Source organism: Mobula hypostoma, chromosome 1 (assembly GCF_963921235.1).
Source record: "Mobula hypostoma chromosome 1, sMobHyp1.1, whole genome shotgun sequence".
In the NCBI taxonomy this organism is placed as follows: domain Eukaryota; kingdom Metazoa; phylum Chordata; class Chondrichthyes; order Myliobatiformes; family Myliobatidae; genus Mobula; species Mobula hypostoma.
Window position 1 is genome coordinate 33,021,723 of NC_086097.1, and position 24,879 is coordinate 33,046,601.

The following is a 24,879-nucleotide window of genomic DNA, read 5'->3' on the forward strand; positions in this document are numbered from 1 at the left end:
TGTTAAGGGCCAGGTTGTTGTCGGCACACCATGCGGCCAGGTGCTGGATCTCGTCCCTGCAGGCCATCTGGTCGTCCCTTCTGATCAGGCCAACCACCATGGTGTCGTCTGTGAACTTGATTATGGAGTTAGAACCATGTACAGGAACGCAGTCATAGGTGAAAAGGGAGTACAGAACAGGGCTCAACACACAGCCTTGAGGCACGCCGGTGTTCAGGGTGAGAGTGGAGGAGGAGAGGTTGTTTATCTTAACTGATTGGGGTCTGTTAGTCAGAAAGTCCAAGGTCCAATTGCAGAGGGATGAGCTGATACCAAGCTGGCGAAGTTTAGCGATCAGCTTGGAGGGGATCACAGTATTGAATGCTGAACTAAAGTCAATGAACTGCATTCTGATGTAAGAGTTGGGGCTGTCCAGGTGGGTCAAGGCAGAGTGAAGTGCCGTGGAGATGGCGTCCTCTGTTGACCTGTTGGTGCGATAGGCAAATTGATGGAGGTCCAGGGTAGTGGGCAGACAGGATTTCAGATGTGAGAGAACCAGTCTCTCAAAGCACTTTGCAATGATGGGGGTGAGTGCAACTGGGCGGAAGGCATTCAGGCCCGTGGCAGTGGAATGCTTCGGCACTGGCACGATGGTGGCAATCTTGAAGCTTGTGGGGACAACTGCCTGGGCCAGGGACAGACTAAAAATGTCTGTGAAGACCCCGGCCAACTGCTCTGCACAGACTCTGAGCACACGGCCAGGTATTCCATCCGGACCAGCTGCCTTCCGTACATTCACCCTGCTCAGGGTGGCGCAAACATCGGAAGTGGAAAGTGAGAGAGGCAGTTCACCAGGTGGGAGATCCACTTTGAGGGTGACCTCCTTGTTCTCTCGGTCAAAGCGAGCGTAGAAGTAATTGAGCTCATCAGGGAGGGAAGCAGAGCTGGAAGGGGGCACAGTACTGTTACGTAACCGGCAACAATGAATATCAACCGAGACAGGTTATATAAAAACAACCAAACATTTATTAAACACGGATAAATGATAAGGTAAAAAAAAAACAAACGAAAACTTTAACCGGAAGTTAACCGATATGCAGCCGTTCAACAAATTGACACTCAGCACTGGTTCTTAAAGTGTTAAATGCGAACACAGTTCTTAAAGCGATAAAGTCAAATATAGTTCTTAAAGCAAAAAATTTGAAAGTCCAACAGATTTATATGTTCAATTGGGAGAGACTTCTCTGGAGAAGGATTTCTTCACAGACGCCGCTTTCCTGCTGGTTCTGTCCACAGGATTCACGATGCCGAAAATAAACAGTTTAAAACAACTGACCTTAAATTATTTTAGAGTGAGAGCAAACCTTTGCATGAACTACTTGCTCTTTTTGGCAAGAGTTATCCTCGATGCAGGTCGCTACTCCGCCAACGAAGACTCAATAAGGTCGATCCTTTATTAAACTGCCAAACGATACCGACTCCTCTCGATCCTTCGGTCCTGTACTTCGATGAAGTCTTCACTCTCCCCTCTACTGTTGGAATTGAGTAAATCAACACATCTAGCAAAAATTTCCAGTCCAATAATATTGCATTTTGCAACAGAATGCATACTCCGTTTTAAAAATGAAACTGTGTCACAGAAACAAACATGCAACAGAAATGGAGACACAGTACGTTCTACCTGGAAATCTACAAACGACCCTTATATAGCCATGGTGCACATGTCATCACGTGACCTCACATCGGCGGGAAAATCACATCAGGTGACCTCCAAAAGACCATTACGTCATTCTCACACAAAAAAAACACAGATCTCCTTGAGCATGTAACAGTACTAAGTGGTTTGAAGTCTGTAATGACCTATGTGCCATGCCACATGCGCTGGGGGTCTGAGGAATTGAAATGCTCCTCGATTCTCTGTTTGTATATGTGTTTAGCCTGAGAGATTCCCCTCCTCAGGTTGGCCCTGGCTGAGCTGTAAGCTTCCCAGTCTCCAGACCTGAAGGCTGAATCTCTGGCTTTGAGCAGGAGGCAAACTTCTCTGTTCATCCATGGTTTCTGATTGGGGAAAACTTTTATTTGTTTTAGTGATGTCACTCTATCTACACACTTAATTGATGTACTCAAGGACAGAGTTGGTATATAAGTCAATGTTAATCTGAGAGTCTGTGGTGGCATGGGCAGCAAACGCACTCCAGTCTGTGTGCTGGAATTGGTGCTGAAGAGCAGAGTCAGCACCCTCCAGCCAGAACTTAATAGTCTTCATTGTGAGTTTCACACTTTTAATGACCGGGCTATATTTGGGAAGCGGAAACAATGAAAGATGGTCAGACTGTCCCAGGTGGGGGAGGGTAGTGGCTTTGTAAGCATCAGCTACATTTGTGTAGACATAATCTAAGGTTTTATTTCCCCTTGTGGTGCATGATATATTTTGGTAAAACCTTGGAAGCACGGTACGTAGGTTACAATGATTAAAGTCCCCAGTGACGATACTTCTTCAACCGTCTGAGGTAAAAGAGGTGCTACCGTGCTCTTTTCACCACACAGCAAGTATGTACAGACCACATGAGATCCTCGGTGATGTGTATGCCGAGGAACTTAAAGCTGTTCACCCTCTCAACCCCAGATTCATTGATGTCAACAGAGGTTAGCCTGTCTCCATTCCTCCTGTCGCCCACAACCAACTCCTTTGTTTTTGTGACATTGAGGGAGAGGTTGTTTTCTTGACACCATTGTATCAGTGTGATGGCTTCTTCTCTGTAGGCAATCTCATTATTATTTGAGATTAGGCCAATGTTGGCATAATGCAGTGTGGTCAGCAAATTTAATTAACAGATTAGATCTGTGGGTGATGACACACATGGGTATTCAGAGGGTAAAGGAGGGGGGCTTAGGACACAGCCCTGAGGGGCACCTGTGTTGAGGGTCAGAGGAGCAGAGGTGAAGGAGCCCACTCTTACCACCTGCCAGTGATCTGACAGGAAGTCCAGGATCCAGCTACATAAGGCAGGGTGAAAGCTGAGGTCTCTGAGCTTCTTGTCAAGCCTGGAAGGAATTATGGTGTTGAATGCTGAACTGTAGTACAAGAGCAGCATTCTCACATAAGCATCCCTCTTCTCCTGGCATGATTTTTTAACAAGAGAAACAAACCTCTCATAGAGCCAACCATTGATGGGACACCATCAGTACAGATGCCAACATAGTTCCTGCAAGACAGACCTTTTGGTTCCAGATATGAAGTCAAAGCGTTAAATATATCTTGGCCTTTGCTTGGTTTGGGCAGCTCCTTGCAACAGAAAAAATTTTCTTGACTTTCACTATCACTTTCAAATCTTTCAAGTGCTACAACATAACATTTATTCCTGAAATCTGTTGACTCATGAACCCAGATAGAGAAGCTGTTGTTTTTCAGTGTATCACACAAAACCTGTTCAGTATCATGTGACATGTCACCAATATGTTGACTTATCGTGCTGTTTGAAAGTGAAACCTTTTCAATTTATGGTACTGCATCTTATCCTAGCATTTCACTCACTGTTATTTTACATGCTACCATTATTAGGTTCTCACCAACTATGTGACTTTCCCTTTTCTGGGTAATAAGTTCTGCTACTAAATAATTAGCCTCCTGTGACTTTTTACTGACCGTACTTTATTAACAAAAGCTTTGCTGTTTGTTTTGAGACTCCAGTAGCCATTTCAAAAAAAAATCATCACTTTCATGTGTCATATGACTGTGACTTGTAGTACTTTTTCAATTTTGCTAGAGCCATCACTACATTTGTAAGATGTTTGCCACAGATTGGGCACAATGGAATAGGCCAGCTTGGATTACCAGTCCATGTACTACTCATTGATAAGTAGCTTTCATTCTAAAGACGGATTGTATGAGAAGAATGGCATGATAACAACAGCATAATAAATAACTGAACAAGAAAACCACAAAAAATACGAAAACTTCACAATACAATTCACTTCCAACCTACACAATCCACCTTTTGCAAAGTTTACAACAACAACAAAGTGGCAGGCCGGCAGCTGAGTCACGGTACTTACAAATTCCTTGTTTAGAATAAAAATTTCCCTACAATTTTCTACTACACTGGTAAGCCAGTTTGCAGAGCGCAAGGAAAGGCTGGGGAAGGTAATTCGGGAGTGGGAGGCTGAGGTTACAGCCCAAGTTGGGCAAGTTCATTCAACGCTCGGAAAATCCACTTCACGCTCCTCATCAGCCTATCGTCTTCCCCTCTGCATTCACCAATTATCAACTGCCTCTGTCTTGTGTCAAAAACTGAGAATGGATCAACCAAATAAACGTAGTCTTACTGTGCACTGCCATACAGGGCTGAGAAACCTCTAATGAGATTGCTGGCATCACACATTGCACAAAGTTCAAAAAATTGATGTGTATTGCTTTAAAATCAAGATCTCTCGCGGAACCCCGGTTGAGAAACCCTGTCCTGTGTGTCAGCCTCTACCACCATCTCAGGCAGTGCACTTCAAGAACCCACCACCCTCTGTGTAAAACAAACAAACAAACTTGCCCCTTACATCTCCTTTAAAATTACCTCTTCTCACCTTAAATGCATGCCCCCTGCTATTGGACATTTCAACTCTATGAAAATATTATGTCTGTCTACTCTATCTATGCCTCCCATAATCTTTTAAATCTCTGTCAGATCTCCCCTCAGCTCCTGCTACTCCAGAGAAGAAAACCCAAGTTTGTCATTATAATACATGGCTTCTAATTCAGGTAGAATACTGAAACCTCTTCTGCACCCTCTCCATAGCCTCAACATCCTTCCTGTATACAATACTCCAGAAGTGGCCTTACTAGGGTTTTATAAAGCTGCAATGTAACTTCCTGACCTTCGAATTGAATGCCTTGACTGATAAAGGGAAGCATGCCATTGCAACCATTCTATCAACTTGTGTATCCACTTGCAGGGAGCTATGAACTTGGACGTCAAGAGTCCTCTGCTCCTCAACAGTTTTAAGAGTCTTGCCATTTCTTTACATTTGACCTACTAAGGTACAGCACTTTACAATTGGTGGGTTAAATTCCATCTGCCATTTTTCCTGTTCTTTATCTCACTGCATTTTTTGCCAGTCATCTACAATATCCATAACACTGATCTTTGTATCATCTGCATACTTGCCCATCTACATTTTCATTCAGATCATTTATATACATCACAAACAGCAGAGGTCTCAGTTCAGATTCTTGTGGAATACCTCCAATTACAGGCCTCCAGCTAGAATAAGTCCTTTTGACCACCACCCTCCGTCTTCTATGCCAGTTTTAAATGCAAACCATCCATTCACCTTTGATCACACGCATTTTAAGTTCAAGTTTAATTGTCATTGAATCATACATGAATACCCAAATGAGTACAGCCAAACAAAACAGCATTCGTCCAGGACGAAGATGCCTACAGTCGTACACAGCACAAGGCATATATAGCATATATATAAGATAGCAGTAAAGCATATATAGGATAGCAGTAAATATAGTCACACAAAATATAATATAACCCAAGTCCCTGAGTGTCATGTCCCATACAGTGATGGTGTGTGGATATTATCAGCAGGAACAAGCCCACAGCAGCCCGATCATCATGCCCTCATGTAGCTGCAGACAAACGCAATCCAGCTCGTCCTCAACTGAGTGTACACTGGAGAGCAGCACTGACTGGAAGGGCCAGCCGCCCACCCAGCATGGAATCCAGCATGCCTGCTGCGCCTCTGCTTTCTCCCACACTGCCCCAGGCATCTCTCTCCATGAAAGCTGCAGCATGAGGACTTCATCTGCACTGCAGTCTCTGCCATCGGTCTTGCCATTGAACCAGTAAACCGCACTTGAAGTATTCTGCATTACCAATATCCAACAGGGTCTCGCAATCACAAGAAAAAATTCCAAGACAATCACTTTTTTACATGCCGCCTCTGCACACCAACTCTGACGCCTTCTTGTAGCAATTGCAGCTGCTCCACTATTGAGCAACTCACTAGTGGGGTAGATCTGCCGTACTTGATGTTCTTGATAACTAGCAGTGTCTTGCGATAATAAAAAAAATGTAAAGGACAAACATTTACACCTGTGGTTGAACCTGGAGTGGTCACTGCGAACTGCGTGCACCATTTTACCGGATCTTCTGGATGAGCCTTCTACTGATGTCCCAGTCAAATGCCTTGTTAAAATCCATGTAGACAACATCCACAACTCTACCTTCATCAGTCACCCTCATCACCTCGTCAATAAACTCAATCAAGCTACTTAGACATGGCTTGTCCTGCAACAAGCCATGCTGGCTCTCTCTAATTAGGCTACGGTTTTCTAATACTCAAAAATCCTATTCCTAAAAAATTCTCTCAGGAATGTCCCCACCATTGATGTGAGATTCACCAGTCTATACTTTCAAAGATTATCCCTGGTTCCCTTCTTGAACAATGGAACAAAATTAGCTACTTGCCAGTTTTCTGAGATCTCACCTGTGACTAGAGAAGGCACTAGATATTGGTCAAGTTCTCAGTAATCTCTTGTCTCTCTCAATAATCTGGGGTACAGTATATCCCACCAGGTCCTGGGGACTTATCTACCTTTAGATGCCACAATAGCGCCGTGGTTAGCGCGACACTATTATTGCTTAGTGCATTGGAGTTCATCTATTTTCCAGTAGCCTAATCAAACGTGGTTCATTAGCGAGGGCAAATAAATATAAGGTGGGGACAAGTGGAGCAGCCATTACTGGAGTGGACTCCATTATTGTGGCTTAGGTGAGGCAAGTTTCTTTTTCGTTCTTTGTCTGTTACTGCATAGTTGATGCAGTGAGAATGGCTCTCAGGGCCATGTTGTGTTCTTTGTCTGTGATGTTGGAATTCTGGGAGACCTCTATCCTCCAGGATAACTACATCTACATGAAGTGCATGAAACTGCAGCTCCTCAGAGAATGCGTTAAGGAACTGGAGCTGCAGCTTGATTACATTTGGCTCATATGGGAAAATGAGATGATAGACAGGAGTTGCAGGAAGGTAGTCATCCCAAAGTTGCAGGAGGCACGTACCTGGATGACTGTCAGGCGAGGAAAAGGAAATGGGCAGTCTGTGCAGAGTACCCTTATAGCCGTTCCCCTCAATAATAAGGGTATCTGCAGAAAGACAGATTGAGGGAATGGGCAAATAAGTGGCATGGAATACTGTTTCTGGAAGTGTATGGTCATGTACTTTGGTAGAAGGAATAAAAGCCTAGATTATTTTTGAAATGGAGAGAAAATTCAGAAATCCAAGGTGCAAAGGTATTTGGGAGTCCTCATGCAGAACTCATTAAAGGTTAACTTGCAGTTTGAATCAGTGGTGAGGAAGGCAAATGTAATGTTAGCATTTATTTTGAGAGGCCGAGAATATAAAAGCAAGAATGTAATGCTGAGGCTTTATAAGGCCTGGTATGGCTTTACTTGGAGAATTGTGAGCATCTCAGAAAAGACATGCTGACATTGGAGAAGGTTCAGAGGAGATTGATTCTGCGAATGAAAGGATTATTGTATGAGGAGCTTTTGATTACTCTGGGCCTGTGCTCGCTGGAATTTGGAAGAATTGGCCGGGAGGGGGTGAGAATCTCATTGAAACCTATCAAAAATTGAAAGGCCTAAATAGACTGCATATAGAGAAGATATTTACTATAGTGGGGGAGTCTAGGACCAGAGGGCACATCCTCAGAATAAAAGGACGTCCATTTAGAACGGAGACGAGGAGGAAATTCTTTAGCCAGAGGGTGGTAAATATGTGGAATTCATTGCTATAGACAGCTATGGAGGCCAGATTATTAGGTGTGTTTAAGGTGAAGGTTGATAGGTTCTTGATTAGCAAGGTTAATCAAGAAAGGTTAGAAAGGTTACAAGGAGAAGGCAGGAGAATGGGTACGAGAGGGAAAATGGATCAGCCGTGGTGAAATGGTGGAGCAATCTTGATGGGCTGAAGGCCGAATTCTCCTCCTTTGTCTTATGTTCTCATGGTTTGATGGTAAGGAGTCTGTACGTCCTCCCCGTAATGTGTGAGATATCTCCGGGTGCTCCAGTTTCCTCCCACAGTCTAAAGGCATGGTGGTTAGTAGGGTTAATTGGTCATTGTAAATTGACCCATGATTAGCTTGGGTTAAATTGGAGGTTGTTGGGTTGTGCTGCTTGAAGGGCTGGATGAACCTATTCTGCACTGTATCTCAATGTAGAAATTAATGTTTTTTTAAAATGGACTCAATACTACCCTCTTCTTTACTTCAAAATGCCGGAGCATATTAATACTCTTGGCAATGATCTCCCTAATCTCCACATCCTTCTCCTTGGTAACGCTGATGTAAAGTCCCCATTAAGAATCTTACACGCATCTTTTGCTTTGCATCCAAGCAAATGCTCATTGAGTGGTCCCACCCCCCTCCCTAGTTCTGCTGTTGCTCCTTATGTATGTATGTACAGAATCCCTTGGAATTCTCTTTAATCCTACTTGCCAAGGACTTTTCATGGCCCCTCCTAGCTTTCCTAATTCTCTGCTTGAGTACTTTTCTGGCTTCTTTATAAACCTCCAGGGTACTGTTTGATTCTAGCCTCCTGAGCTTTGTATAGAAACATAGAAAACCTTCAGCACAATATAGGCCCTTTGGCCCACAAAGCTGTGCTGAACATCTCCTTACTTTAGAAATTACATAAGGTTACCCATAACCCTCTATTTTTCTGAGATCCATGTACCTGTCCAGGAGTCTTTTAAAAGACCCTATTGTACCCACTTCCACACTGTTGCCAGCAGCCCATTCCATGCACTCACCACTCTCTGCGTAAAAAAAAAACTTACCCCTGACATCTCCTCTGTACCTACTTCCAAGCACCTTAAAACTGTACTCTCTCATGCTAGCCTCTGACTATCCACACAATCAATGCCTCTCATTATCTTGTACACCTCTATCAGGTCACCTCTCATCCTCCATCGCTCCAAGGAAAAAAGGCCAAGTTCACTCAACCTATTCTCATAAGGCACACTCCCCAATCCAGGCAACATCCTTGTAAATCTCCTCTGCATCCTTTTTAATGGTGTCCACATCCTTCCTATAGTGAGGTGACCAGAACTGAGCACAGTACTCCAAGTGGTTTCTAACCAGGGTTCTATATCGCTGCAACATTACCTCTCGGCTCCTAAACTCAATTCCATGATTGATGAAGGCCAATACACCATATGCCTTCTTAACCACAGAGTCAACCTGCGCAGCTGCTTTGAGTATCCTAGGGACTTGGACCCCAAGATCTCTCTGATCCTCCACACTACCAAGAGTCTTATCATCAATACTATATTCTGCCATCATATTTGACCTACCAAAATGAACCACCTCACACTTATCTGGGTTGAACTCCATCTGCCACTTCTCAACCCAGTTTTGCATCCTGTCAATGTCCCGCTGTAACCTCTGACAGCCCTCCACACTATCCACAACACCTCCAACCTTTGTATCATGAGCAAATTTACTAGCTCATCCCTCTACTACTTCATCCAGGTCTTTTATAAAAATCACGAAGAGTAGGGGTCCCAGAACAAATCCCTGAGGCACACCACTGGTGACTGTCCTCCATGCAGAATATGACCCGTTTACAACCACTTTTTGCCTTCTGTGGGCAAGCCAATTCTGGATCCACAAAGCAATGTCCCCTTGGATCCCATGCCTCCTTCCTTTCTCAATAAGCCTGGCAAGGGGTACCTTAGCAAATGCCTCGCTGAAATCCATATACACTATATCTACTGCTCTTCCTTCATCAAAATGTGTTTAGTCACATCCTCAAAAAATTCAATCAGGCTCGTAAGGCACGACCTGCCTTTGACAAAGCTATGCTGACTATTCCTAATCATATTATACCTCTCCAAATGTTCATAAATCCTGCCTCTCAGGATCTTCTCCATCAACATACCAACCACTGAAGTAAGACTCACTAGTCTATGATTTCCTGGACTACCTTTACTCCCTTTCTTGAATAAGGGAACAACATCTGCAACCCTCCAATCCTCCAGAACCTCTCCCATTTCCATTCATGATGCAAAGATCATCGCCAGTGACACAGCATGCTCCTCCCTTGCCTCCCTCAGTAGCCTGGGGTACATCTCATCTGATCCCGGTGACTTATCCAACTTGATGCTTTCCAAAAGCTCCAGCACATCCTCTTTCTTAATAATCTACATGTTCAAGCTTTTCAGTCCGCTGTAAGTCATCCCTACAATCGCCAAGAGCCTTTTCCGTAATGAATACTGAAGCAAAGTATTCATTAAGTACCTCTGCTATCTCCTCCGGTTACATACACACTTTTCCACTGTCACACTTGATTGGTTCTATTCTCTCACGTCTTATCCTCTTGCTCTTCACATACTTATAGAATGCCTTGTGGTTTTCCTTAATCCTGTCCGCCAAGGCCTTCTCATGGCCTCTTCTGGCTCTCCTAATTTCTTTCTTAAGCTCCTTCCTGCCAGCCTTATAATCTTCCAGATCTCTATCATTACCTAGTTTTTTTTTAACCTTTTGTAAGCTTTTCTTTTCTTCTTGACTAGATTTACAACAGCCTTTGTACACTATGGTTCCTGTACCCTCCTATCCTTTCCCTATCTTATTGGAACGTACTTATGCAGAACTGCACGCAGAGATCCCCTGAACATTTGCCACATTTCTTCCGTACATTTCCCTTAGAACATCTGTTCCCGATATACTTTCCTTTTCCTTCTTGACTAAATTCATCACCTCCCTTGATATCTAAGGTTCTCTACCTTGCCATCCTTCTGACGGGAACACCAGTTCTGTACTCTGTGTAGTTGGTCTTTAACCTCCTCCATGTCAGAGGATTTGCCCAAAAACAGCTGTTCCTGTTTAACTCTCTCTAGTTCCTACCTAATGCTCTTGTTAGATCCTTATCTACTGCTGCTTAAAACTTAGGAATTGTGGTCTCTTTCCCCTAACTGCTCACCCACTGATAGGTTGGTCACCTGGCCAGGCTCATTACCCAACACCAGAGGCAGTACAGCCCTTCCTGTTGGACTACCTACATATTGACTTAAGAAATTATCTTGGACACACGTGTCAAATCATCTAAACCATTTGCACTAAGAAGGTCCCAGTTTATATTAGGGAAGTTGAAATCCCCATGACAACAACCTTATTGTTTTTGTACCTTTATCTGCCTGCGTATCTGTTCCTCAATGTCCTGATGGCTATTGAATGAGAATTGGAGGGGGGGGGGCAGTTCTATAGTTCAGTCCTATCCAAGTGATTGCACCCTTCCTATGCTAGTTGTAGTTGATGTAACCCTCACATGTATGCCCTTAATTTTCTGCACACTGCTCTAATCCCACCACTACCCTCATCCCCACCACCTGAGGCAGAGCAGAAATAAGGCCCAACAAGTGAGGCAGCATCAATGGACGAGAATAAGCAGTCAAAGTTTTGGACCACGACCCTTCATCAGTCCAGATGAACTGCTCTCTTTAAGATTTCCTGGTCTGCTCCTCTCTTCCTGATTTTATTCGATGTTCATAAGGTATTTTATTTGTTTTAGGATTCTTTGTAATTTAATTTGGTAGTTGCTTTTTGCTTCCCATGTTTTTACGCCACCTTTTCATTGCATTGTATTTTTCTTATATTTACGGTAGAACTGAATGAGGGAAGCTGTTTCCAATGATCCAAAGTTTGGGAATATAACTGCAGTATCTACTCTCTATTTAAAGGTTTGCCACTGTGAAGTATGATCGTGGTACAAGGAACATCAAGAATCAGTATATGCATTTGACCAACTACAGTATCAACAAGAAAAGTCGTGACTATGTCAGGTGATGAATGACTGCCCTGGGAGTGGGTGACAGGAATGTGGTAGGCACTTTGGACAGCATGGACTGGCTGCAGCAAAGGACCTGTTTCCGTGCTGTGTTACTCCATGATCTTCCACTCTCTTTGGCTTCTTTTTCCACAGACAGACAAAAAAAGTTCCTTGGATAAATTATGATGGTATACACCAAAGCTGTGCTCAGTTATCCCACAGCATGCAGTCCTCGGTTCTCTGCATGGAGAAACTGTGGTTAAATAGAGTGCAAGTTGTCAGCAGTGATTCAGTGGGTAGGACACTCACTTGTAAATCAAAAAAATTATATTCATGATGTCAAATATGAAATCCAGGCTGATGGATTTTTCCCCAATGAGTGTGGTCCCATCTACTTTCTTGAATATTCCATGGGAAAATTTGGATAAAAGTTTGGAACTTCTGGTGCCCTGGTCATTGTACTAAACAACTCACAATAAATTATCTGATCATTATCATATTGCTTGGGATCCTGGGAGTGAAAGGGTTTATGTATGAAGAGTATTTGATGGCTCTGGGCCTGTACTCACCCGTGTTTAGAAGAATGAGGAGGGATCTCATTGAAACTTGTTAAATATTGAAGTACCTATAAAGAATGGACGTGCGGGGCATGTTTCCAGTGGTGGGGTGGTTGGAGTCTAGGACCAGAGGGAATAGTCTCAGAATACAAGGATGTCCCTGTAGAACAGAAATGAGTAAGAATTTCTTTAGCCAGAGAGTGTGAAATTGTGGAATTCATTAATTCATTACCACAGGTGGCAGTGGAGGCCAGGTCATTGAGTATATTTAAAGTGGAGGTTAATAGATTTTTGATCAGTAAAAGCATCAAAGGTTACCTTTGTAGTAGATACTATTTCAGTACAAACTGGAGACGCAAGAGACTGGAGCTACTAGAACTGAAATGATAAAAAATTCTGTTCAACTGCCCATTTTCCTCCACAGGTGCAGCTTAACCTGCTGAGTTTTGTTTGTTGTATATAACTGTAACACCCTGGGAAAGGTTTCACTGTTAATGTGATGGTCTTTCTGTAGAAGTAGTGTTCGGGTTATAGTTAATAATGGGTGCTTTGGAATGTGAGCCGTCCATTTAGGGGAGCGGGTATTTGTGTTGTGTGCCTGACACTGGTGTGAGCTGGAGTCCGGTGGGAAATGGAGAGAAAATGCTGGAAAGAACAGATTGTAGGATTCGACCTGGTGGGAGACTGTGTTGCAATGGAGCAAAGTGCCGAAGTTTACTGAGGATAGGTGAATATTACTTTGGGAAATGTTGAGCTCCAACTCATTTAGATTTGACTGTTTAATTATAATGGGCCCTTTTTGTTTTTTTTCCTCCCTTTCTTTTCTTTACTAACCCTTTAGCTAAGATTTGTAAACATAATTCCTTTGATCGTATGCAGTGTGTTGTCTGTTATTTCTTGGCACTGAATTGTAACAGGGTAGCAAATTACATAGCATCCACATAAACCGGGGTTTGGGGTGGGAAAGCCGTCTCAGTCGCACGAGTTTGGCAGGATGAGAATGTGTATTCCCTAGACTTACACAGCAAAGGAAACCAGAGAGGTTTCATAAATACAAGTTCTTTTGCAGTCCCTCCTGACTGAAATAGCAGTTAAAATTGGACTTGCCTTCCCTAGGACAGAGCACTGCACTAATCTTTCCATTCCTCTTTGATCTTTTTTAGCTGTGATGACCCGGAAGTGGAGGATTATGGGAACAAGTGGAGTATGAGTGCCATGCTGCGGTACCTGAAGCAAGAAGGAGTGGACACAGCCAGTGAGTGACATCTTGCTTTGTGGCTTGTAGCCCAGTTTCTTATTTATTTTATTTAGATAGACATCAGGGTAACAGGCCTTTCGTGCACAATAAGCCCATGCTGCCCATTTACACCCATGTGACCCATTAACCTACTAACCCGTACATCTTTGGAATGTGGGAGGAAACCCATCGGTTGTGGAGAGAATATACTGTACAAACTCCTTACAGATAGCGCCAGGAATTGAACCCTGTCATTGGTACTATAATAGCTAGCCGCCTAAAATTTATCACTTACTTAGTCACTCTGAAATCCTTGTCCCACTAGGACATCAAACCATTCAGTGAAAGCTTCAGAGCTGCATCCAGGAATGGAAATCAATGAGAGTACTTCCCTGCGCATTGGCTGGCCCTATACTGAGGGTGTGCAGGCCCGTGCTGTTGCACCATAGCAGGAATCCGCCCTCAGGTGATGGGCAGTGAGAAGCGGTGCCTGAGTGGAGAGGTGGGTGGGTGCACAATGTTATGGGTTTTCCCAGTAATGGGGTTTGGTGGCCTAGAGCTGGTGTATGACTGTGGATAGTATTCAGTCCCATTGTTGTCTCTCTTCCCTCTGCAGCTTTGATGGCTCAAATTGAGGACCTCATCATCAAGGCACTCATCTCAGCTGAGTTCCACATCGCCTCTGCCACCAAAATGTTTGTGCCCCACAAAGCCAACTGCTTTGGTATGTATCATGTTTAATTGATTACTTTTACACATTTGCTCATGATAGCTAAAGGGGTGTTTCATCCCAGTGAATATATGCCAGCACTCAGCAGACCCATAAGTTTCATTCCCTTTCACATACCCACTCCCTTCTGATTCTCCTGATGCATCCAAATGAGGAGCCTGATCAATTAATCTAGCTGCTCAGTTTTATATGGGTGGAGATAGCATCCTTGGTAAATCTGCCTGGTCACAGGGAGAATATACAAATTCCTGAGAGGGAGCATCAGAGCTGAGAGGAACTGTTTTTGGAACCGTGCAGCAGGCTGATTAGGTACCATGCCCTGTTCTACACATTGCATTCTTTGAAGCTTTTTTAAAATTTTTATTTGGATAATGTATTTGCATGTATTATACAAACCTTTTTTTACATGTATAACCTTTTCCATTTTTTTATGTATGTATAGATCTATAATTATTTATACATTCACAATTACACATTGAGATGATATAAAAAGTAATTAAGCACTTAAATAGATAATTATGTGCAGTTGTAATTCCACTCTATTAGTCTAAGTATTGATAATGGTTGTGAAAAAATAGTAATAATAGTGGATTAATAATAATTTCCATGTTTCTCTTCTGGACCGTTTCTTTCTGGTCCAATATATTGTATGGAACCCTATGTAACTTCCATCGTAGGTGTTTATATCTTAACTCGTTCATGTTTGCTCCTACCCACCAACATACTCATCCAATCCCTATGTACTTATTTACTTCATTTTATCATTTTTTTTTCCTTTCCCAAATCTTTTCCTTTAATTGTGTTAATTCCCCGTTTTCCAAAAAAAAGAACAGTAAACATTCGAACCAAGGGTGCTTACTTTAACACTATTACTATGTTGATGAGGAAAGCTGTATAAACCATTAGGAGAGTCATCTAAAGTCTGCTCACTTTGGGGTTATGAATTCAATCCATTTATTCCAAATCTGATAAAATTTTTCTTTTTGAATTCTCAGGGAGTAAGTCATCTTTTCCATTTTAAATATTTCCAAAATAATTTCATGCGAATCTTCTAATGTAGGTGATACTGGACTTAGCCACTTTCTGGTGATAGATTTTTTACTTGCTGCTAAAAGGGCCTGCAGCAGCTTTATATCTTTCTTCTGTTCCAAAATTAATACATGCCCCAAATAGAGAGTCTCAAAGTTCAGAGATATCTGGGTCATAAATACCTTAACTAATGTTCTGTGAATACCTTTCCAATATAAACTTAATTTAGGGCAATCCCAAAAAATATGGAAGTGATTTGCCTCCTTTTAGCCACACCTTCTTTACCTTCTCTGGGGTCTTGAAGTATCTTATAATATTTTCCCAACAATGTTCTCTCCAAACCAAAGAGTTAGTCGAAGACCACTGAAAGCTGCATATTTTCCCCCAAGCCGCCTCTGGAAGTACCAACCCCGCTTCTTTCTCCCACTTCTCTTTAATATACAATGTGTTTTCATTTTTGGCATGAGAGAGAGCATTATATAATCAAGAAATTGATTTACGTGGTATTGAACTGTAAGCCGAATTCAGAATCTTGAAAAATTCTAATTCTACTGTTGATAAATCTGTATATCTACCACTCTGGTTAACATAGTGTCGTACTTGAAGGTACCTAAAGAAGTCATTGTGTTCTAGGCCATGTTTGTCCTGCAGGGATTGAAAACTTTGTAATAATCTTTTATGTGTGAATGAGAGGTAGGTTGTAAGACTTTTCTTGATCCATAGTTCAAATCTTTTATCTCCTCTGCTGGGGAGGAACTCAGTATCATATGCACACCATCTGAAAAGTTTAACATGTTATTGATTCCACATGAGTTAGCCACCTTCTACCATACTTTTAATGTGAGATTTATCCCGCTATTTTTAAACTTTTCCAATTGGGCCATCAATCCTTTGTCCGCTATTGAGGCCTGTAGAGGAAAACTGTCAATCAATCCAAATTCTACTTCCTTCCATGGAGCCTTATATTCCCTATTACACCAATATAACAGAGGGGTTATCTGTGAAGCATAAAAATAATTTCTCAAGCAAGGAAGTGCCATACCTCCTCCTTCCTTCCCTAAGTGTAAGGTGTTAAATCGGATTCTAGGTTTCTTTCCTTGCCAGATAAAGCGGGAAATCCATTTGTCCCATTCCCTGAATTGATTATTGTCCACCTCCACAGGTAAAGTCTGGAAAAGATACAATAACCAAGGGAGAATATTCATTTTTATGGTATTTATCCTTCAATTTAAACTTAAAAAGGCGATAAGATTCCATCTATGCATATCTGCTTTTATCTCTGAAATTAATGGCCCATAATTTACCTGTGACAAGGTTGAAAGATCTTTTGGCAGGGTTATTCCTAAATATTTTAATGATTTAGCTTCTCACTTAAGATCATATGTATCCTGCAGTTTTTTGGATGTTGTATAATTTAGGAACATAACCTGCGTTTTCCTTACATTAATTTTATAACCTGATATTTTCCCAAACTCATCCAACTGTGTAAAAAATCCTATAAATGATTTCTCTGGTTCGCTCAGATAGACTAAAATGTCATCTGTGAATAACGCCACTTTCTGTTCAATCCCTGCCACCTTGATACCATTTACAATTTCACTGTCTTATTATTTGAGAAAGAGGATCAATGTATAGTGCAAAAGGACAGGAGGAATTGGGCATCCCTGTCTAGTTCCTCTCTAAAATAAAGGAGTCAGAGAGGTCCCCATTTATCTTAATTCAAGCTGTAGGGCTGTCATATAAAGTCTGGATTACCTTAGTAAACTTCTCTTGAAAGCCGAATTTTCCTAACACTCTGTATAGGAATAGCCAACTAACTGAATTAGAAGCTTTCTCAACGTCTAATCCCACTACCATTGTCTCTGTCCCGTTCTTAGTAACCTGTTCTAGTATGTGTAAAGTTCTCCTTATGTTGTCCTGAGTTTGTCTTTGTAGAATAAATCCAGTCTTGTCTAAGTGAATGAGGCCAGGTAGAAGCTTTTCCAGTCTGCGCGCTAATATAGATGTAAATAATTTGTAATCCAAATTAAGAACGCTGACTGGCAGGTAATTACCACATTCTAGTTTATCTTTACCCTCTTTAGGAATAACTGAAATAATTGCTTATCTCCAGGAAGGTGGAATTTCTCCTCTCTGTAAGATCCAATTAAAGATGTTAAGTAATAATGGGGCTAACTGTGACTTCAGCGATTTGTACCATTCTGAGGTAAACCCATCAGAACCTGAAGATTTTCCGGCCTTTAATCTAGAGATCGCTGCGTTCGGTTCTTTGGCAGTTACCGGTTCTAATAGGCATTCATTTTGTAAATCTGTGAGCTTGGGTAGATCTAAAGAATTCAGGAAAGTGTCTATATAGGGCTCATTGGAAGCCCGGGGTTGAGAGTACAGCTCTCGATAATATGTTTCAAAACTCTCTTGAATTTTCCCTATTGTACTCTCCACAAGCTTTGTTTTTGGATTCTTTATTTTATGAATTGTATTGTTTGCTTGTTGCTTACGTAATTTATATGCTAATAATCTAGCTGATTTACCTCCTACTCCATAATTCTTCTGTTGCAGGTAAAGAAAATTTCTTTGAGTTTCCAATGTATAAATATCATCAATTTCACTTTGCAATTTCTTAATTTCCTATTTTAAATTAGAGTTAATTTTGTTGCTATCTACAACTTGAAGTTGTTTTAATTTTCCTTGAAGGTCTGCTAATTTTTGTGCATTGATTTTTTTCATGTGAGTGGTAATGGAAATAATTTTTCCTCTCAGTACAGCTTTCAATGTATCCCATAAAATCACTGTAGCGTAGGTTTTTGTCCCTTTGTCATAAAAGTCTCTTAGCCGAGCTGGATACGGGGTCTGGAATCTGATGTTGTTTACCTTCAGGACCCTCCGTGCCTCCGCGTATTCCTTCCGTCTGGCAAGGGTCCCCAGTGCGTAATCATGGTCAAAGCTGATTTTACAGTTGCTCCACATGAAACTTTTCTTTTGCCATGCCCGTTTAACGATTTCCTTCGTTCTGTAACTGAGAAATCTGATTAGAATTGGTCTGGGATGGGCGCCTGCTGGGGGCTGTGGTGCCAACGCACGGTGGGCCCTTTCTATCTGTAGGTCTTTTGTGTCCGGTATATCAAGGTTTTCTCTATGCAGCTTCTCCACGAAGGGAATCACCAATCCCTGTCCTTTCTGAAACATCTAAAGCCTGGCACTTGAAGTAACCATTCCTGCCCCTGAGCCATCCAAGTCTCTGTAAAGGCCACAACATCATAGCTCCGGTCACTCAGTTTTTGAGGACGGCATGCTGTAGGTAGATTTGCAACTGTGCCATAGTCTCTCCATTTCTTGATGATTGATTTAACTACTCCAAGGGATATTCAGTGACTTGGAAATTTTCTTATACCCATCTCCTGACTTGTGCTTTTCAATAATATTTTTGTGGAATTGCTTGGAGTGTTCTTTTGTCTTCATGGTGTAGTTTTTGCTAGGATACTGACTCAACAGCAGTTGAATCTTCCAGATACAGGCATATTTTTACTACAATCAATTGAAACACCTTGACTGCACACAGATGATTTCCATTTAACTAATTGGTTGGTTGTTCGTCTATCGTTGACGTCGATGAGGACCTCGACACCATTATGATGGTGTTGAGACTAGCGCGTGATTTGGATTTAAGTGAGGGAGAGTTGCGCAGTGTCAGCCTCACTCTCTCTTCCCAATTTCCATCTGGATCCAGTGGCAAGACAGAGTCTAGATGGCTGGAGTTGGGACTAGGTGCAGTGGATGACCAGGACGTCTTCTGTGTCTTGTCCTGCTCTACACGTTCCACGACGCTTGCAGAGACCGCCTTCTTGACCGTTGGACCTTCCATAGGTCTCGTCCGCTCAATCCGCCAGAGTCTGCCTTCACATGCTGGGATAGACAACTCCCTATCACACCGAGGGTTTGAGACCCGTCGGCCACTCTCACCTGGTTTAGCTGGCTTGTCGAAGCCGTTGCCCGGGGTGTGGCCGCTGTCGCATGCAAACAGCTACGGGGAGCCACAGGTGAGAGCTGAGTGCCAGGTGGGGACCAAAGGTGGACTAACCGCCCTGAAAAGGATGCGACATGTTCCCCCACCAGAGGTACTACCCCTCCCTGACACCCCATACACCCCAAGAAGTTACTAATTATGCAACTTCTAAAACCTGTTGGTTGCACCAGTGATGATTTGGTGTGTCATATTAAAGGGGGTGAATACTTATGCAATCAATTATTTTTGTGTTTTATATTTGTAATTAATTTAGATCACTTTGTAGAATTTTGTTTTCACTTAGAGACGAAAGAGTTTTTCTGTTGATCAGTATCAGAAAAAGCCAAATTAAATCCCCTGTGATTCAGTGTTGTAAAACAATGAAACATGAAAACTTACAAGTGAAGGGGGTTGTGAATTTTTTTTTAGGCATTGTATAGAGAAAGGTTGAATAGGTTAGGATTTTTTCCCCTAGAACTTAGAAGAATGAGGGGAGATTTGATAGAGGTATGCAAAATTATGAAGGGTAAAGATAGGGTAAATGCAAGCAGTCTTTTCCTACTGAGTTTGGGTGAGACTAGAACTAGAGGTCATGGGTTAAGGGTAAAATGTGAAATGTTTAAGGGGAACATGAGGGGGAGCTCCTTCACTCGGAGGGTGGTAAGAGTGTGGAACGAGCTACCGGCAGAAGTGGTGGATGCAGGTTCGATTTCAACATTGAAGTGAAATTTGGATAGGTACATGGATGAGAGGGGTATGGTGGGCTGTGGTCTGGATGCAAGTCAGTAGCACTAGGCAGATTAATAGTTTGACGTGGTCTGTTTCTGTGCTGCAGTGTTCTATGACTTTAACATGGAACATTACACTACAGTACAGGCCTTTCCAGTCCTGGGTATGACTCTAAACTGCAACCAGTGTTGAGGCTCTGATTGGGGACTTTCAGAGCTTTGGGGAAAGTGGAGTTATCCCTTAGTCATTCATTGCTCCCAGGGCGGCTCTGACCCGGAACGGTAGCACCTGCAAGGGTTCCTGCTCAGGATATGAGCGAAGGCCAACGGCAGATCCGGCAGGTTCAGTATCTGAACTTATGACAGAGAAGGTGTATGAGCTACGACCTCAAATGTCAACAGCTATAGTATAGGCGGGTGAACATTTGGGAAGAGAAATGACGATTTCTTTAGTTCGCTCAACAGTAGGCAATAGCAAAACACCGTTGCAATTTGCTAAGAAAGCCATGGTCAAACTCACAAAGTGTATAACATAACAACAGCGTCAAGAGGATCTTCAAGACAACTCTGAAGATGTTTCGCTCGGTAGGGTTGATTCTGGCCAGCAGGGGATCCCCGACCGTCATCAAGCTACTAGTCATAAATTTAAAGTAACATGAAAGGAAATTATTGCCACTTGGAATGTAAGAACCCTATATCAAGCAGGAAGTTTGGACAATATGATAAATGTCTATAGTTTATTACTATAAACCAAAACTATAAACTCAGTGACTCAATGCAAAATATATCCAGGTGCAGAGTGTAATAGTGACCATAACCCAGTAGTATGTCATGTAAAAGTAAAACTTAAAAAACTAAAGAAGCAAATACCTGAACAATCCCTTGACTACTTGCAATTAATTAAAGAAGAAAACTTAAGACAACAATTTACAATTGAAGTAAGGAATAGACTTCAAAGTCTAGAAATAGGATCTGTTGAAGATGATAGCAATCATGTAGAAATGAAATTTAACTCTCTAAAGGATGCCTTGGTAGAATCAGCAAAGTCAGTGATTCCTAAAGAAGAAAAAAGCACAAAGAATAAATGGATGAGAGATGAAATCAAAAATCTAATGGAAGGAAGGAGACGGAAGAAAGCAAATCCTATAGAATATAAGTCCTTAGATAAAAAAAGTTAAAAGCTTATGTCAAAAAGCCAAAGAAGAATGGTTAAACCAGGAATGTGAGCAAATAGGAAGAATCCCTATTACTGAACCAAAAAGGTTACATCAACAAATCAAGAATATCACTGGTAAAAGGCCCCTCTGTTCTTCAGGTGGATGTTTGAAAGCAAAGGACGGTGCCATTATTGTGGAAAAAGATGAGATTATGAACAGATGGACTGAGTATATTCAGGAATTGTTTGAAGACGATCGAGGTAAAAAATCAGAAATTAAGAGAAACATTAAAGGTCCAAGTATTTTAAAATCTGAAGTTCGTAATGCAATAAATAAGATGAAGAAAGCAAAGGCAGCAGGTCCTGATGAATTAGTAACAGAACAAATTATTGCCCTTGAAGATTATGGAATTGAAAAACTTACTGATTTAATCAATAACATTTATGAGACTGGAATAATACCAGAAGAGATGAAAAAATTCAGTATTTATCACTCTTCCTAAGAAAGCTGGAGCAATAGAATGTGAATTACATAGGACCGTAAGTTTAATGAGTCATATCACCAAGATACTTCTAAGAATTTTGATGACAAGAGCTAAAAGTAAGATACAAGCTGAAAAAGGCAAAGAACAATGTGGTTTTGTGAAAGACAAAGGTAAAAGAAACGCAATATTGGCGTTAAGGATACTATCAGAATGAGCTATTCAAGTGCAAAAAGATTTATTTGTTTGTTTTATCGACTACACAAAAGCATTTGATAAAGTGAAGCACAATAGGTTATTTGAAATATTACAGAAAACTCCAGATCTAGATTCGAAAGACTTCTGCCTAATCAGAAATCTGTACTGGGAACAAACTGCCGCTGTAAGAATAGGTGGAGAAGTGAGTCAGTTTACGAAAATCAAGAGAGGCGTTGGACAAGGGTGAGTTTTCTCCCCTGATTTATTTTATATGTACAGTGAAACAATATTACAAAAAATAAGAGACATCTTGGGAATCAAAGTTGGTGGTGAAAACATCAATAATTTCAGATATGTAGATGATACTGTATTAATTGCAAGTACGGAGGAAGAACTACAAAACTTAATTGATATAATTGTTGAAGAGAGTGCAAAAATAGGTCTATCTATCAATTGCAAAAAGACAGAATGTATGGTGATATCCAAAAAGAAGGAGAATCCTTGGGGAAGACATAAAACAAGTAAAGAACTTTTGCTACTTTGGAAGCTGGATGCCATAAGATGGCAGGTGTGACTTGGACATCAAAAGAAGAGTAGGGATGGCAAAAGACACCTTTACGAGAATGAAGAGTATACTGACTAATACTAAACTAGGCATGACAACTTGCCTCGGAGAAATATTACTGAAATATTATGTTTATCCAGTTACGTTATATGGCCCAGAATGTTGGATGATATCCAGTTACATGAGGAAACGAATTGTAGCAGCAGAGATGTGGTTTTTGAGGAGGATGCAAAGAATATCATGGACAAAAGGAATATCTAATGAAGGTGTCATGAACAGAGCAAATACGAAAGGAGAAATACTGTATGAGATCATAAAAAGGCAACATAACTTCATTGGACATGTGATTAGGAAAGAGGAGTTAGAATGCACGGTAATTATGGGAAAGATTGAAGGGAAGAAAGCAAGAGGAAGACAAAGACAAATGATGATGGAGACAGCAGCCAGAGAATTGGAAATGAATACCAATGAATTGATCCACTTGACCCGAAACAGGAGTGTGTTGGCCATGGCAGTCAAAGCTCAAACTGGGCATGGCACCTGATGTTGATGATGATGACAGGCCTTTCAGTTCACAATATTGTACTAACCTTGTAACCTACTCTAAGATTAATGTAACCCATCCCTTGCACATAGTAGCCCTCCATTTTGTTATTATCCATGTGCCTATCTAAGTTTCTTAAATACCCCTAACCTTCCTGGCAGCATGTTGCACGCACCCACTGCTCTTTGTGTAAAAAAAAATACTTTCCACTGATTTCTCACCTCTACTTTCCTCCAGTCATCTTAAAATGTTGCCCAAATGTTGCCCATTTGTATCAGCTATTTCTGTCCTGGGATAAAGTCTCTTACTGTCCACTGTATCATCTTGTACACTTTTATCTCTCATCACCTCTCATCCTCCTTCATTGTAAAGAGAAAATTCCTAGTTTGCTCAACTTTGCCTCATAACACATGCCCACTAGTCCAGGTAGCACCCTGGTAACTCTCCTCTGCACCCTCTCTAAAGCTTCCACATTCTTCCTATAATGAGGTGACCAGAACTGAACTTAATACTCCAAGTGTGGTCTATCTTGCGGCTCTTGAACTCAATTTCCACCCCCCCACTGCAACTAGTTAAGACCAACAGACCATATGTTTTCTTAACTACCTTATCAACTTTCACAGCAAAATTTAGAAATAAAAGCAGAATCACATTTAATATACGGGCATATGTTGTGAAATTCGTTGTTTTGTGGCATCAGTACATTACAATACATAATAAAACATTTTAAATTGCGATAAGAAACATATTTTGAAATATATTTTAAAAAGTTAAATTAAATAAGTACGTTTGTAGTTCAAAATGGGAACAAAAAAAGGAAAAAAAAATTGATGTAGTATTAATTGGTTGGTTCATTGTTTATTCAGAAATCTGATGGCAGAGGGTAAGAAATTGTTCCTAAAACGTTGAGTGTGTGTCTTCAGGATCCAGTACCACCTCCTTGATGGTTGCAGTGAGAAAAAGGCATGTCATGGGAGATGGGGATTCTTAATGATGCATGCTGCCTTTTTGAGGCATGTTCCTTGAAGATGTCCTTGATTCTGGGGAGCCTTGTACCCATGATGGAGCTGGCTGAGGTTGTGGACCCCAAGATCCCTCTGTTCCTCCACACTGCTAAGAATCCTGCCATTAACCCTGTATTCTGCCTTCAAATTTGTCCATGTTGTAACTTGTAAGAATAAGAAAAACATGATTAATTGGAGGCATATTTGCTTATTCAGTTTGGATGAGCCATCCAATTAATCCCACTTACATATAACATAGAAGTGTACTGCACAGGAACAAGCCCTTCTGTGCCAACCATGATACATTTTAAATTGGTAAGTTAGTTTATTGTGGTCACGTGTACCGAGGTACAGTGGAAAAACTTGTCTGGGAATTGATTTATTATTGTCACGTAATGAAGTACAGTAAAAAAGCTTGTCTTGCATGATCAAATTATTACATAGTACATTGAGAAAGAACAAGGTAAAATCGTAACAATATAAAAACTACAGAGAAGGTGCACTCCAGGTAGACAATACGTTGGAAGTTTATAATGAGGTAGATTGTGAGGTCAAGAATTCATCTTATTATACTAGAGTCCTATAACAATAGGGTAGAAACTGTCCTTGAGCTGGTGGTATGCGCTTGCAGGCTTTTGTACCTTTTGCGAGAGGGGAGAAGAGAGGATGTCTGAGGTGGATGGGGTCTTTGATTATTGTGGCTGCTTTGGTGAGGCAGTGAGAAGTATACGCAGGTTCTTTGGAGGGGAGACTGTCAATCTGAACTAATTTCTGCTGCCTGCACATGGTCTATATCCCACCTGTTTATGTTTCATGCTTTGTCTCCAGATTCCTGC

At 41.4% G+C, this 24,879-nt stretch overlaps 1 protein-coding gene and 1 long non-coding RNA gene across 10 annotated transcripts in view; one reads left to right on the forward strand and one right to left on the reverse strand.

Moving 5' to 3' along the window:
* ttll5 (tubulin tyrosine ligase-like family, member 5) overlaps positions 1-24,879 on the forward strand; it is a 508,510-nt gene that overhangs the window by 125,919 nt on the left and 357,712 nt on the right. For all 9 annotated transcript variants that reach the window (XM_063045983.1, XM_063045976.1, XM_063045953.1 and 6 more), the window contains exons 10-12: positions 11,722-11,823; positions 13,531-13,622; positions 14,221-14,328. In XM_063045983.1, coding sequence (XP_062902053.1) covers positions 11,722-11,823; positions 13,531-13,622; positions 14,221-14,328 — 302 coding nt within the window. The remainder of the gene's footprint in view (positions 1-11,721; positions 11,824-13,530; positions 13,623-14,220; positions 14,329-24,879) is intronic.
* Positions 23,932-24,879, reverse strand: part of LOC134345429 (uncharacterized) — a 54,800-nt gene continuing 53,852 nt past the window's right edge. The window contains exon 3 of the long non-coding RNA XR_010017697.1: positions 23,932-24,207. This is a non-coding gene — a long non-coding RNA (uncharacterized LOC134345429). The remainder of the gene's footprint in view (positions 24,208-24,879) is intronic.